Here is a 13,239-nt window from a genome sequence, read left to right on the forward strand (position 1 = left end):
AAATTAAGATTTTTTTTAACCAGGTACTGACTCTACTGGCAAGAACATTTACCTGCATGATATTTGGCCTAGTCGAGAAGAAGTTCATCAGATAGAGGAAGAACTTGTTATATTATCCATGTTTAAAGCATTAAAAGAGAAAATAGAGGTAAGAGTCTTATTTCTTTCTTAGTTTAATAAAGTGGCTGTGTTTCTTTGTTTCCTGCATCTTGCTTTCTGAATGGAATAAAAATGTATTTTAAATACACAGTTTGCAATGAGTGATAGTCATTTTGTATCTGGAATCTCCAATATCTAAGAGAATAGCTTAGAGCATTAGAATTGATTTTATTTACTTATTAGAAATGTATAGCAAGCATTTATATTTGGCATCCTGAATATGAGCACATTTCATAGAAACTACCCTTGTTTGTCACTCCCATTCAAATGGTTCAAAATCCAAAAGAAATAAGAGCAAACAATGAAATCTCCCTCTCACCCATTCCTAGCCATCTCCTCCACCTCCTTAGAGGCAACCAATGGTGTTAGTTTGTTAAGCATCTTTCCAGAGATATTTTATGCACATTCAAGCTAAATATATATATTCATGCTTTTTTTTAAAAAAAACAGAGAATATAAACGTGAGGGCAGAAGAAGTATTTATTTACTTAACAAATATTTATTGAGCCCCTGCTATCTGCCAGGCACTCTTCTCGGTGTTTGGAATGTGTCAGTGAACAAAACAGTAGAAAAATTCTCCTGGAGAGAGGCAGATAGTAAACTGTAAACAGAATAATTAGGTAAAGTATACAATGTGTTAAAAAGTGACAAGTGCTATGGAAAAATATAGACCAAGGTAAAGAGAAGGAATTGTGCAAAATTTGGGAGTAGATTCCAGTTTTATATAGGATGGTTGAAAACATGACATTTGAGCAAAGTTTTGAAGGAAGTGAACAAGTTAGCCGTGTATCTGGACAAAGAGCAGGACTTTTCAGGTAGAGGGAGCGGTGTAAAGGCCTTCTGGAAGGAACCTTAATGAGGGCATTGTGGCTGGAGCAGAGGAAATAAGAAGGATGGTGGTAGGAAATGATAGCAGAGAGAAATGGAGGTCCAGATTACATAGTGAACTTTAGACCGTTATACAGATTTAGTCTTTTACTCTGAGTGGAGTGAGATGGGGAGCAATTGGAAGGTTTTGAACAATCTTTATATTGAAAATATATTGGGGGAGAGGGCTGGGTAAGAAGGATAGAATCAGCAAGACCAATTGTGGTAGTCCACAGTAAGAGATAGTAATGGCATGGACCATTGGGGTAGTGTGGACATAGGTGAGGAATGGTGAGATTTTGAACGTAATTTTAAGGCAGGACTAATACACAGTGATGTGGGACACATATATTGAAAAAAGCAGAAGTTTTCCTCCATGATAATATTCTTAAAAGTTAACACTATACCCCGGAACACACTTAATAACAACATGTATAGATCTTTCTAAATTCTTTAACTTTTTTTGGATTCTATAAAATCTTTTATGTTCAATTTATATTGAAAATTAACTGTTAGGGTGTTCCTAGAATCTGGTGTGCTTTAATTTGATAAGCAAATCTTTATTCATTCTGTCCAAAAATGTCATGATTTTATAGAATGCAGTATCTTAGCTTTCTTTTCAAATAGATAAGGCTTTTTTTTTGTTTTTCATTCTAACCTAAGTACTGTTTTATTCCCTTGATCATTTTCATAAGCCTATTATTCTGACTCCATTTTATCTTTCTTCTGGTTCATCAACCAAAACCATATTCACAGATGGGAAATAAACGTTGGAATTCCTTAGAAGCACCAGATTCGGTTTTGTTTCCGTGGGACTTAAAGTCTACTTACATCAGATGTCCTTCATTTTTTGATAAGCTTGTAAGTACTGTTTTACTATTTGATCTTTTAAAGATTATCATAAACTAAAAAATCTCATGAAGAGTTAAATGCTTTCAATTTTTTTTTTTTTTTTTTTTTTTACTTTTTAGACCAAAGAGCCAGTTGCACCCCAGCCCATTGAAAATGCCCATGTCTTGTTATACCTGGGAGACTCTGTCACAACAGACCATATATCACCTGCTGGAAGCATTGCTAGGAGTAGTGCTGCTGCTAAGTATTTGACAAACAGAGGGTATGTCTACATGGTTTTAAGGTGTCTTTATCTTCTTTCTCACTGATTAAGAGGTTTCTACTGATCATATTCCTTTATCCAATAAATACACACTATCATAGGCGTCTAATTGTCAGCATATTTGACTTAAGCAATACCTGGGGTACTGGTTGTACCTGCCTTTGTTTATAACTTTAGAAACTGAAATTGCTATTTTAAATTGACTCCTATAGTCTAGATAAACAACTGTTTGGAAACAAGTTTTTTTTTTTTCTTCTTCTTCTTCTTCTTCTTTTGAGGAAGATGAGCCCTGAGCTAACGTCTGTGCCCATCTTCCTCTGTTTTATATGGGATGCCTGCCACAGCATGGCTTGGCAAGTGGTGCATAGGTCCACACCTGGGATCGGAACCGGCAAACCCCAGGCCGCTAAAGCTGAACATGCGAAGTTAACTGCTATGCCACTGGGCCAGTCCCAAGATTTTTCTTTTTCAATGCTACTTTGTTGAAAAGTTAGGTTGGTTTGACTTATGAAATAAATGCTGATCAGTTGGTTCTAACTATCCTCCCATTGTTGGGGTGTGAAATTTAAATATTTTGTGGGCTATAAAGTGTACTTGCTTGAGGCTAGGTTTCATTTGTATCAAATCAATGACAATGAATTTCATCTTCTTAAGCCTAAAATTTTACAATAATAATAAATGTGAATGTAAAAACCATTTATATAGGAGATACAAATTTAAAACTAGAAATATTTTATTTCGTTTCTACATGATTAATAATGTAGAGTTGCTCTATTATCAAAGAACTATTTTGACAGCAGAGACAAAGTTTTGCTAAAGGCAGAATTTGTGGTACTGCTGCCTGATTAGCTTTTGAATGCTTGCACTATTCAAATAACGAGAGTTTTCATTGAAATATCTTATAAAAATCAGTGTTATATAGCTTGGTTTGACGTGTAATAATACTGTATAGTTCTTACTGTAATCTCATTAGTGCTATTATGAAATTTGTTTTTCAGTTTATTTTCTAGTTAACTAGTTTGATATAAATTAAAACACTTTTTGGTAGAAATTGCTAATAGCAGTTCCATTTAGTATAACTTGAGGAAGATGAATCAGTTTGTTATACACATGGCTTTTATTTATAGTGGTGAGAAATAAAATAATTTTTCCTTCTTCCAGATAATTTTTGGCCACAATTTCCACCTTGGTCATAATCACGACATAGTTTTCACCAAAAAAAGAGTCACTTTGTATTTATTATTATTTCTGATATGGATTTCTTAGCACATTTAATCCAGTAGTTCTCATCAGTTAGAATATTTTTTTAAATAAAGATGCTCAAACCTCCCACCACCCCCATTCTGAAGTAAGAAGTTTAGTACAGTTTAGAATATTTGTTTCCTCTACATAAAAGACCGAATTAGAGGCTGATAAAAGTTGGTTGTTGATCGTTGAAATGCTTATGCTTAGTTGTTTCTTGTCCCTAAAAAGTCACTTATATAGTGACCAAGATAGCAGCATTGACACTTGAAGCATCCAGATTATGGTGTCTAAATACCATTTCCCAGTACAAGCTTCTGGAAAAATGATTGATTCTAGATTTGGGACTGGGAAATGTACAAGATGATTCTAGACATCTTGTACCAAAAGCAAAAGAGATCAGAGACTATCAAGCTTTTGTGAAAAGGTCTCAGGAGCCAGCTTGAACCAGTCACTGTTCAGAGATGGAACGTGTTGAGCATCGATGAAGAATAATAACTGGAATGGATTGAAACATAATATATTTAAATCCATGAGTTCATAATAATAAAAGGATAAAAAAACCAAGTTGCCTTTGGAAGATGATAGGGAACCATCTCCTTATTTCACAGTCAAGTCAAGAGCCTTTCCTGTATGGAGTATATTTCAACATAACAAATCATTAATGAAGAAATGTTTGTCTTTATAGAAGTTTTCCAGCTAAAAAATGAAGAAAAAATGATAGAACTAGAGGATCACCATTTTGCAATCCCTAATGAAAAATCAGTCTAGACAATGATGATCAATTGCTGCTAACATTCCAGAAAGAGACAACTGGATATTGTGTGCTCCTGATGGAAGTACGATCTAGGAAGCATTGTGGCAAAAAATTAAAAACCAGAATCTTACAAAGCCACTAGATTTGACATCTGGTTTACAAGAAATAAAGGGGACAGAACAACATTTGACACCATGGAAATGCAATCAGCACAATCTATACAACAAATGACAGTTTCTTCAGATAAAGTATAAGCAGGGACAAAAAGGGAGAGGGCACATATAAATTAAAAGAGACTTGAGGGGCTGGCCCCATGGCCGAGTGGTTAAGTTCGCGCGCTCCACTGCAGGCGGCCCAGTGTTTCGTTGGTTCGAATCCTGGGCGCGGACATGGCACTGCTCATCAAACCACGCTGAGGCAGCGTCCCACATGCCACAACTAGAAGAACCCACAACGAAGAATATACAAATATGTACCGGGGGGCTTTGGGGAGAAAAAGAAAAAATAAAATCTTTAAAAAAAAAAGAGAGAGAGACTTGAGATCAACTGAATGAATTTATGAACCATATGTGGATCCCAATTTGAACAAATCAACAAAAGTATGGGGCATATCAGGAACATTTGAATATTGACTGGCTACCTGATATTAAGAAATAGTGATTTCTTTCTCTTTTGGTATCAAGATAGTATTTTTTAAGAGTCCATATTTTGTAGAGAAACATAGTGAAATATGTTAACATTTTGAATACCATTAACATACTGAAATACAGTTAAAATATGATATATGAGTTTGCTTCAAAATAATCTAATAGGAGATGATTATAGAAGAAACAGTCCATGAGTTGATTGTTACAGCTTCATGATAGACACCTAGGCATTCACTCTTTTGTTTTCTCTGCTTTTGTACACACTTGAAATTTTCCATAATAAAAACATGCTTTTTAATAAGTTTTACAATTCAATAATGTGTGATTATTTGCCATCTGAAATGAAAACTGACTTTCATAACTTTCTTGTAGCCTTACCCCTCGTGAATTCAACTCTTACGGAGCCCGAAGAGGTAATGATGCTGTGATGACAAGAGGCACTTTTGCAAATATCAAGCTGTTCAATAAGTTTATTGGAAAACCAGCTCCTAAAACAATTCATTTTCCATCAGGACAGACGGTAAGGATGTATATACAAAGTATTTAGGCACTTGCTAACTAGATAAAAACTTGTATTAAAGATCTTTGTGTTTGTTTTGATCTACAGCTAGATGTATTTGAGGCCGCAGAGCTGTATCAGAAAGAAGGTATCCCACTGATTATTTTAGCAGGAAAGAAATATGGTTCAGGAAATTCAAGAGACTGGGCTGCGAAAGGACCATATTTGCTGGTATCAATTCTTAAATTTTGTTTTCTTAAACTTCAAAGCATTTTAAATATTCCCTTTGTCAGCAACATCCTATCAAAGTTTTTTTCTACTCATTTGGATTTTTTTATGCTTATTTGGATCTCATATTTGTGGGGTTTTTGAAAGTGATCTTATATAATATTTTGTACTAATCTAATTGCATTTTAATGTTCTGAATTTGATTAAACCTACATCAATCTTTTCTTATTTGAGGAAATCAATATGGTAGAGGGAAAGGAGATTCTGTCTTAAATTATTGCTTTAAAATAATTATTATTTGTACTCATTGGTAGTTTTACTCAACCCCTTTTTATTTCATTTTTTCTGATTTGCCTCATCAAGGGTTAACAGATTCAGAGATAATGGGCCAGGTTTTACTTTCTTTTTTTCCAGGTAGGAGATGATGGTGCCTGGCTGTTTGGGAGACATTTCTCTTGAGACTATTTCTTTTGAAGAGCGAATAGGAGACCTGCTAGAGAGAATAGTCATATGACAGGCACCTTCTGCCATCTCTTACTTACACAACTGCATCTTTACAGTTGTGTACTTGGAAAAAGGCTGGCCAAAACACAACCCTCATACGAACTTCATTCTTTTTGAATCTTAATCTCCCCCCTTAAAATGCTAATACCTTAAGGAGTTGTAGGAATAAGCTGCATTTTCTCATCTTTCTAAGATACTAATCTTAAGTATTGTGAATATTAATTATAGGTATAGGTCCCCTTTTTTCTGAAAGTTATTTAGTCTTTGTTTCCTATGGGGAAGGCTTTCCTCATATTGTTGGTCATCCTTGGCTCGCCATTCAGTTAAAGGTTAAAAACTTATTACAAGCTGTGGATGTGGGCTGGGTTTTGTCAGTTACCAGGCCTTAATGTAGGTGATTGGATGTCAAGCTACCTTTTTCATTGAGAGAGCCCTGTATGTCAGTATCTGTTAAGTATTTTCTGAGGCCATTCAGTTTCTTCAAGGAAGGAGACCCATTCAGGACACAGACGTGACCTTAATCTCCTTGAGTCCAGTGTATTCTCACCGCAGCCTTCCCCTGTTCCCAGTGCTCCTCAGTCTAGAGCCTCCATTCTCAGCAGAGTGATGGCACTCCCAAGGGGTGAAAAATGGTTCTCGGGTGTTGAAAAAATCATACTCTTGTTATGTATAACGTACAGATGTACATTTAGTACATAAACAGATATACAGTATATTTGTGGTATTAAATTTTTGGAGGTGGGCAGTGAAATGGAGGCTGTGATTAGGGGGAAAATGTCTAAAAAAATGCTCCTTAGGAGGCAATAATGGAAAAAAACTGAGAAACATGGATCTAGAGCCTTTCTAGCTTATTTTCTCCAGAGAGTAAACTTTCACTCTTCTGGAGTGGAGGGTTGAGTGGGAACTGAGTGGGAGATCTTACTGCTTTGTATAGATTCCTAGCTAGTACTTCAGTGTTCTGGAACACTCATGCCTCTAAGTCTCAAGCCTTTTCTGGGTTCTTTGTTGCAGATTGACTCAAACCTTATTGGTATCACTCTCTAATTTCTGTTTATCATTCTGTAGTTTCAACATTGTCTGCTAAGTCAGTTACTTATCTCTATCTTCTCTATCTTCTGAGTATTTATAGAATTCACTCGTTCCTTTGTTGCTATGGGGTTATGCCATTTTTCTTCCTTTATTTTATTGGCATTTTAAGAGAGAGTGCTGATGAACACATATGTTAGGTCCACCACAATTAAACAGAAATCCACCTGAACCCTATTTGAGGTCCAAGCAGCTGCCCCCATGTATAGAGCTCTTACTGTGTGGTAGGCACTGGCAGTACTTAACGCAGGAGTGGCAGAGGGGCAATTAGAATAAGTTAGGGAGCTACTTAAAAATAGAGAAAAAGTTAAGGCTTCTGAACTACTTCGATACAACATTGACCCTTAGTATATGGGACATTAGATTAAAAGTGTTTATAGACAGGCCAAAAGTAAAATTTTTCCCTTTAAAATGCTAAATGAACTTTCAGAAATGATTGGAAGAAATAAAATGCACATTTGTTGCAGGGTGTGAAAGCTGTTTTGGCTGAAAGTTATGAAAAAATTCACAAAGATCATTTGATTGGAATTGGCATAGCTCCGCTTCAGTTCCTTCCAGGAGAAAATGCAGATTCCTTGGGCCTCTCTGGCAGAGAAACATTTTCTTTAAAATTTCCTGAAGAATTGTCTCCTGGAATTACATTAAATATGAAGGTATCTTTAAATTCTCAAATATATGATTGTGTACTATATACTCAAATAGATGGTTGTAAATTAAATAAAAACCACTTAGTATAAATTGCATACTAATGTCAGTTAGTGAACATCAGTTGTAGTTTAAGATGGCTGTTTCCTGTGTACTTAAACCAATGTTAATACAGTTGATGTTCTCTGAAGAAAAGTAGAAAGTACTGGATACTTCAGTCCAGAAAAAAGAAAGCATTTGAACTTCCACTTATATTTGTCAACTTCCTTTTCCTAGTTATCAGCTCTTTCTATCCCAATCTAATTTTAATCCAGGCATATATATCACTCCAAAGAGAAGGCAAAGTTGAGCATTCAAGATTAGGGTAATACAGACTCTACAACTAAGGAAAAAAAGGAAAAGAGTAGCAGATATTATATGCAATGAATATTTAATGTGAAATGAACATTAGTAGTGAGTGTAACTTCCCTAAGTCAAAATCTAAATCATTTGATTTAGTGTTGTAGGTGATAAAATATTTGTCATTTAGAATTAGGGATCAAAATACCTGTTTTTCTACTTAGCTATGAAGCCCATGTTTAGGTGTCTCGGTTATTTTCCAAGCAGGAGAAAGGTTTCTCAGACAGAATGTGTATAGTCATATTCAGATATAGTCATTGTATATGAAGACAAATGGTCTTAGCACTAAGTAACACTTTGAGGATTTTATCACTCATATGAGATGTTTTTGTTTGTTTAAAGACAAGCACTGGAAAAGTATTCAGCGTGATTGCTTCGTTTGAAAATGATGTGGAAATAACATTGTACAAACATGGAGGATTACTAAACTTTGTGGCACGAAAATTCTCATAGTATCTACTCACTAAGGATACCTTTCATAAGTCGTAACTGTAAACAAAGCCTTGTGTGCTGGACCCAGGAATCCTTACCATGGAGCTGCAGATGGTCCCAGTATGCTCTCTTATCTCATCCATGGGTGTAAATGATTATGAATCAACGCAGTGACTGAAATGAAATCTTCTTGATTTTAAATAATATACGAATGGTGCTATTAACATTGCTAAAATCAACGTGTAAAGTGTGTTGTGGATGAGACCTGTAAGTATGGGGGGGAGGGTATTTTATCAGACCATTTTGTAAATAAAGGCAGAATTTGAATTTGTGTTGAAGATTCTTATATGAATAACCTTCCTGAAGTCATCTATTTAGTTTTGCACCTATAAAACTGTATACTGCTGTTTGTTGGTTTAAGAGTAGCAGATTGAAATATAAGAAGCCAGATTAGACTCTGAAATTGTGTAAGTTCAAATCTGATTTATAAATGGGCTTTCAGATGTATTCATTCCTTTTCAACATGGAGCTGGACATAGTTGGCATTCTTAGTTTGTAATATAAGCCAGGGTTATCCTCAGTCTCAGCCTAAGTGCAAGGGATGGAACCTGCCCCAGACACAATCATTTTCTCCAATCCAGCCAAGGTTTCCTCCTCATCTGAAGATGGACCATTTATCACAGAATACAGCTGATTGTGTAGCACCATGTATTAACAGTAGAAATATGTATCACATATGCAGCCCTTAAGTTTTCGGTAATTTGCTACTGTGACCCTCTCTGGCAAGCCTCAGATGGCATTATATTAATTGGATTAGACTATTTTGCTCACCTTATGTGATACTGTAACTTTATATTTTAGGTTTCATTAACCAAAATTCCACATTCATTTATAGTCGCTAAAGAGAACTTTATTTAATCATTAATCACTAAAGTGATTTTCCTCTAGACTTTTATCCACCCTAAATTATGTGGTTCCTCAACCCTAAGCATTTTTTTAAATGTTGGTTACTTCTTAATTATTTAAATAGATTTCCTGTCATTTTGAATCATTGTTTTATCTAGGATGCATGATTCTATTAATTTTGTTATGTTTTTGTTTTAACCAAAGCTGACCATCAGGATAAAACAGTTAAATTGCTACTGTCTGAGTACCATATTTTCTCTATATCATGTCTGTTGACCACATCAAATGTTCTGGCAACAAGAAGTTTGGCAACTTTTAAGAAAAAGGTTGGATAACTAATTCCAGAAAGACCTATACCTGTTTGTTTTTTAAATTAAGAAATTAAACTTAGCAGCCAAAAGGTTAATTTTTATTTTTTTTTCTCACATGGAAATCTTCATATGACCTAGTTAAGTTACTGTGATTCAGAATTAGCTCACATTGCACAGAATAAAGAATTGTTTGTTTTAAGCTAAAATGCTGAAACTACCAAACCAGTGGGTAAAGACCACTGAGAACTTTGCACATAGCAGTTATACAATCTTGTGAAAATATTCTGCAAATATGTGCTTAGACAATTAGATGGACTAGAGTTTGACAAAATGATTTCCCTTCTTTAAGTTTTTTATAAATATTTTCTTTGGTACTTTCAAATCATATTGTGTTTTTTGATATTATGCTGTGTATATGTCAGTGCATGTGTTCTTGATTTACATGAAAACATGAGGTAGGGAGGGAGAATTTACAAGTTGAATGTTAAAATATCTGTTATATGCTTTGAAGAAATGATAATTCCAGATTGTATGTGTGTGGGAAACATCTGTATTATTTTTAAGTCATACTATAACATGTAGCCTTTGGGCTGAAGAGTGGGCATCATCATAAACGGCTGATCCAGGAGATGAAGATGCTAAAGCAAGCCAGCTATGAATTAAGCATTTAATTTTCCAGTCTACCTAGTCCAGTAATAGTACAAGCAAATCTTGTGTTTCAGGAATAAAATCAAGGTCCTCTTAATCTCTCATATACAGTGATCCAAAAAGCTCGATAAGCATAGTTGTCAACTGAGGAGGAGAGTCATGGATGTTATGTTCTAGTGTGTACCTTAGAATTCTGCCTCTAGCCAAATTCTCTGTTTGCAATAATGTGGCATCTGTTGGTTTTTATTGTTTTACTTTTCTCCTTTGTTGACTATATCTGGGTAATTTTGTGTTTATAAAAACACACAAATATCATGGAAAGGAAGTATAATAGGCACATGAGAGAAGCAAATCAGTGTTGTGAATTTAAAGTATAATTTCAAAGGTCATTATCAACAGCAGCATTTTTTGTTTATCTTTTAAAAACCATTGTTACCAATTACCATATTTCATGCCTTGGGTTTTGCTACTCCTATAAAATGAAACCAGTGAAAATGTCATCCAACCACTGAATTGCCATTAGTACACTTAAAAGGTTTCCAAGATGACAGTTGTCATTTCCTCTTTTATCTCCAAGCTGACATTTGAATGAGAGGAATCAGAATCTGTTTAGCCAGATTGCTCAGTTTTTCACTGGTCATCAAACTTCAGTGGTACTAAGGGAAAAAAGTACAGCTAAGACCTAAATCAGAGTCATAGTTGTTTGCATATATGGTAACAGTGTTGTGTGCATTCGCCTTCTCTGATGAGTGACAGGATGAGGAGAAATTATTTTGACTGACATTTTTCTATGGTTGAATTAAGACACCTTTCTTTTTTGCCTTTAGGTTTAGGAGACGGCACTAAGATACTGGAGGTTCACTCTATCTTAGTTTGATTTGGAGTAACAAAAGAGAGGGGAAGGAGATGGACTTAGGCTTTCTTCAGTGGCTTCTTCCCCTAGAGTGTGATAGTGCCGATGTTTCTATCAATTTTACACATAATGTGTGACTATGAAACTGTATGTCTCACTTAAGTAACTAAATCATTGTCTAATAGTTAAAGCCAACAACACAGTGTAACAGTTTTAAGTTCAATAATATTAAGTATTGTATAGAAATATATTGGAGGCAAAGTTCAGTTGATGACAATTGTGTATATGTTATTGATGCTGTAAATTATTTTTAATAAAGAAAATTGTATTATCACATATTTGACTCTTGTTATAAAATACTTTGTGGTAGTTGAAAAGAAAACATCATAACTTAAAAAGAAATAGGATGCCATCCAGAAGTTTCTCTTCAAACATGTTATCTAAATATTCAGACATTAGTTATTCCAAATATAACTGCCAAAATGTGGACCATGATCATTCTCATCCTTATATCTGGAGGTTCCTTTCTGTTCTAGGGCCAATGAGAATGAAACCCAGGATAAAAGTTTGCAATAGGGATGGCCTGGAGGAAACAAAAAGTTGAACTTGATTCATGGATTGTTCTAACAGGTACTTAGAGTCATGGAGTCACATTTTAGAGTTAAAACAACTAATCTTTCACCCAAAGCAGGATCTCTTGTACAAACAACATCTAACTGGGCAAGCTTTTCTTGAACATTCCAGAGATGGAGACTGTCTACTGTGCTCCCATCCTGGCAACCCAACCTGTTGACTGAAGTTTTGACTTTATTTCAAGCTGAAGTCTGTCCTTGTAGTTTATACCTGCTGATTCTGGTTCTCCCTAATTTGTCTATGCCTCTTAAAGCACTTTGGTACAACTAAACATTCAATACATATTTAATGAATAAGTTGGGCCCCCCTACAAGTTACACATAACCTCCATATATAGATCTTTTATTATGGAGGTAATTTATGTCAAAGTGAACACTTAGGACTGAATTGGTGGTCTCCTGCTTTGAGTTTTGTCTTTCAGGAGGAAATGGCCCTTTTTGATGATGCAGGATGGAGGTGCCGTGTTTTCATCAACCTCTATGCTTTAGGACCAGCTGAATGGTGCACCCCCTCTGCTGGCTGTTCATTAGTGCTCCCATGAAGCAAGTCATCCAGAGCTGGAAGCCAGGAACACAGCCTCATCTCTAATGTTTTATAAACATAGGCGGCTGTCCACTGATCTAAAAACATCCGCCCTTTCTCTCACTCTTAATAGCAACCTAAATAAGTGGTTAAAGTTTATTAAAATTTGGTGTTCATAAATCAAAACTGGTAAGAGTTTTCTAAGGATTCCAATTCAGTATTGTAAGAAGTTTGTATTACAAAGGCTGATAGCAACACCCGCACATGCTGACAGTTTCAATACCCAGAGTTTTTGAGGAAACTTAGTGCATCATCAGTGTTGCATTTTGTTACTTGTAGTTTTCACTTGATGCCAATTTGTCTGTCTTTAATTATAAATTAGTTTAGCTTTAGTTTGTTTTGATGTGATGTAAGTTGTTTGGCTAAGTTTTCCAAAATATCAGACGGTAAAGCTTGTATTGAGTATTCTTCAAAAATCGAACAGCTATTGCAAAAGCAGATGTATATGTAATCCCCACAAAATTTACTTGTATAATGACAATTGTGTTGTCACTGAATTTTGTGTTCACAAGATGTTGGCACTGACTTTTGAGCTTTTAAAATAACTTGCAATACATAGTTGAAGTATCAAAACTTACTGGGTATTTTGTCTTACAGCACTTTTACAATAGAAAATCATGTCTGTAATCTCACTCTGCAAATCAGTTTGTTTCACTCCAATGTTTGATCACTGAATTCTTTGAGAACCACTACTTTAGTGTCCCAGTGGCCACGTAAAGAAGAAAAT

At 35.1% G+C, this 13,239-nt stretch overlaps 1 protein-coding gene across 1 annotated transcript in view; it reads left to right on the top strand.

Annotated features, from left to right (window-relative positions):
* The window catches only part of IREB2 (iron responsive element binding protein 2), a 57,402-nt gene extending 45,769 nt beyond the window's left edge, over positions 1–11,633 (top strand). Inside the window, exons 16-22 of the mRNA XM_070573399.1 lie at positions 24–148; positions 1,783–1,887; positions 1,998–2,140; positions 5,159–5,306; positions 5,394–5,516; positions 7,571–7,756; positions 8,490–11,633. Of these exons, the coding sequence (XP_070429500.1) occupies positions 24–148; positions 1,783–1,887; positions 1,998–2,140; positions 5,159–5,306; positions 5,394–5,516; positions 7,571–7,756; positions 8,490–8,600 (941 nt within the window). The 3' untranslated portion in view covers positions 8,601–11,633. The remainder of the gene's footprint in view (positions 1–23; positions 149–1,782; positions 1,888–1,997; positions 2,141–5,158; positions 5,307–5,393; positions 5,517–7,570; positions 7,757–8,489) is intronic.
* The last annotated feature ends 1,606 nt before the right edge of the window (positions 11,634–13,239 follow it).

This window comes from Equus przewalskii, chromosome 1 (genome assembly GCF_037783145.1).
Source record: "Equus przewalskii isolate Varuska chromosome 1, EquPr2, whole genome shotgun sequence".
Taxonomy (NCBI): Eukaryota; Metazoa; Chordata; class Mammalia; order Perissodactyla; family Equidae; genus Equus; species Equus przewalskii.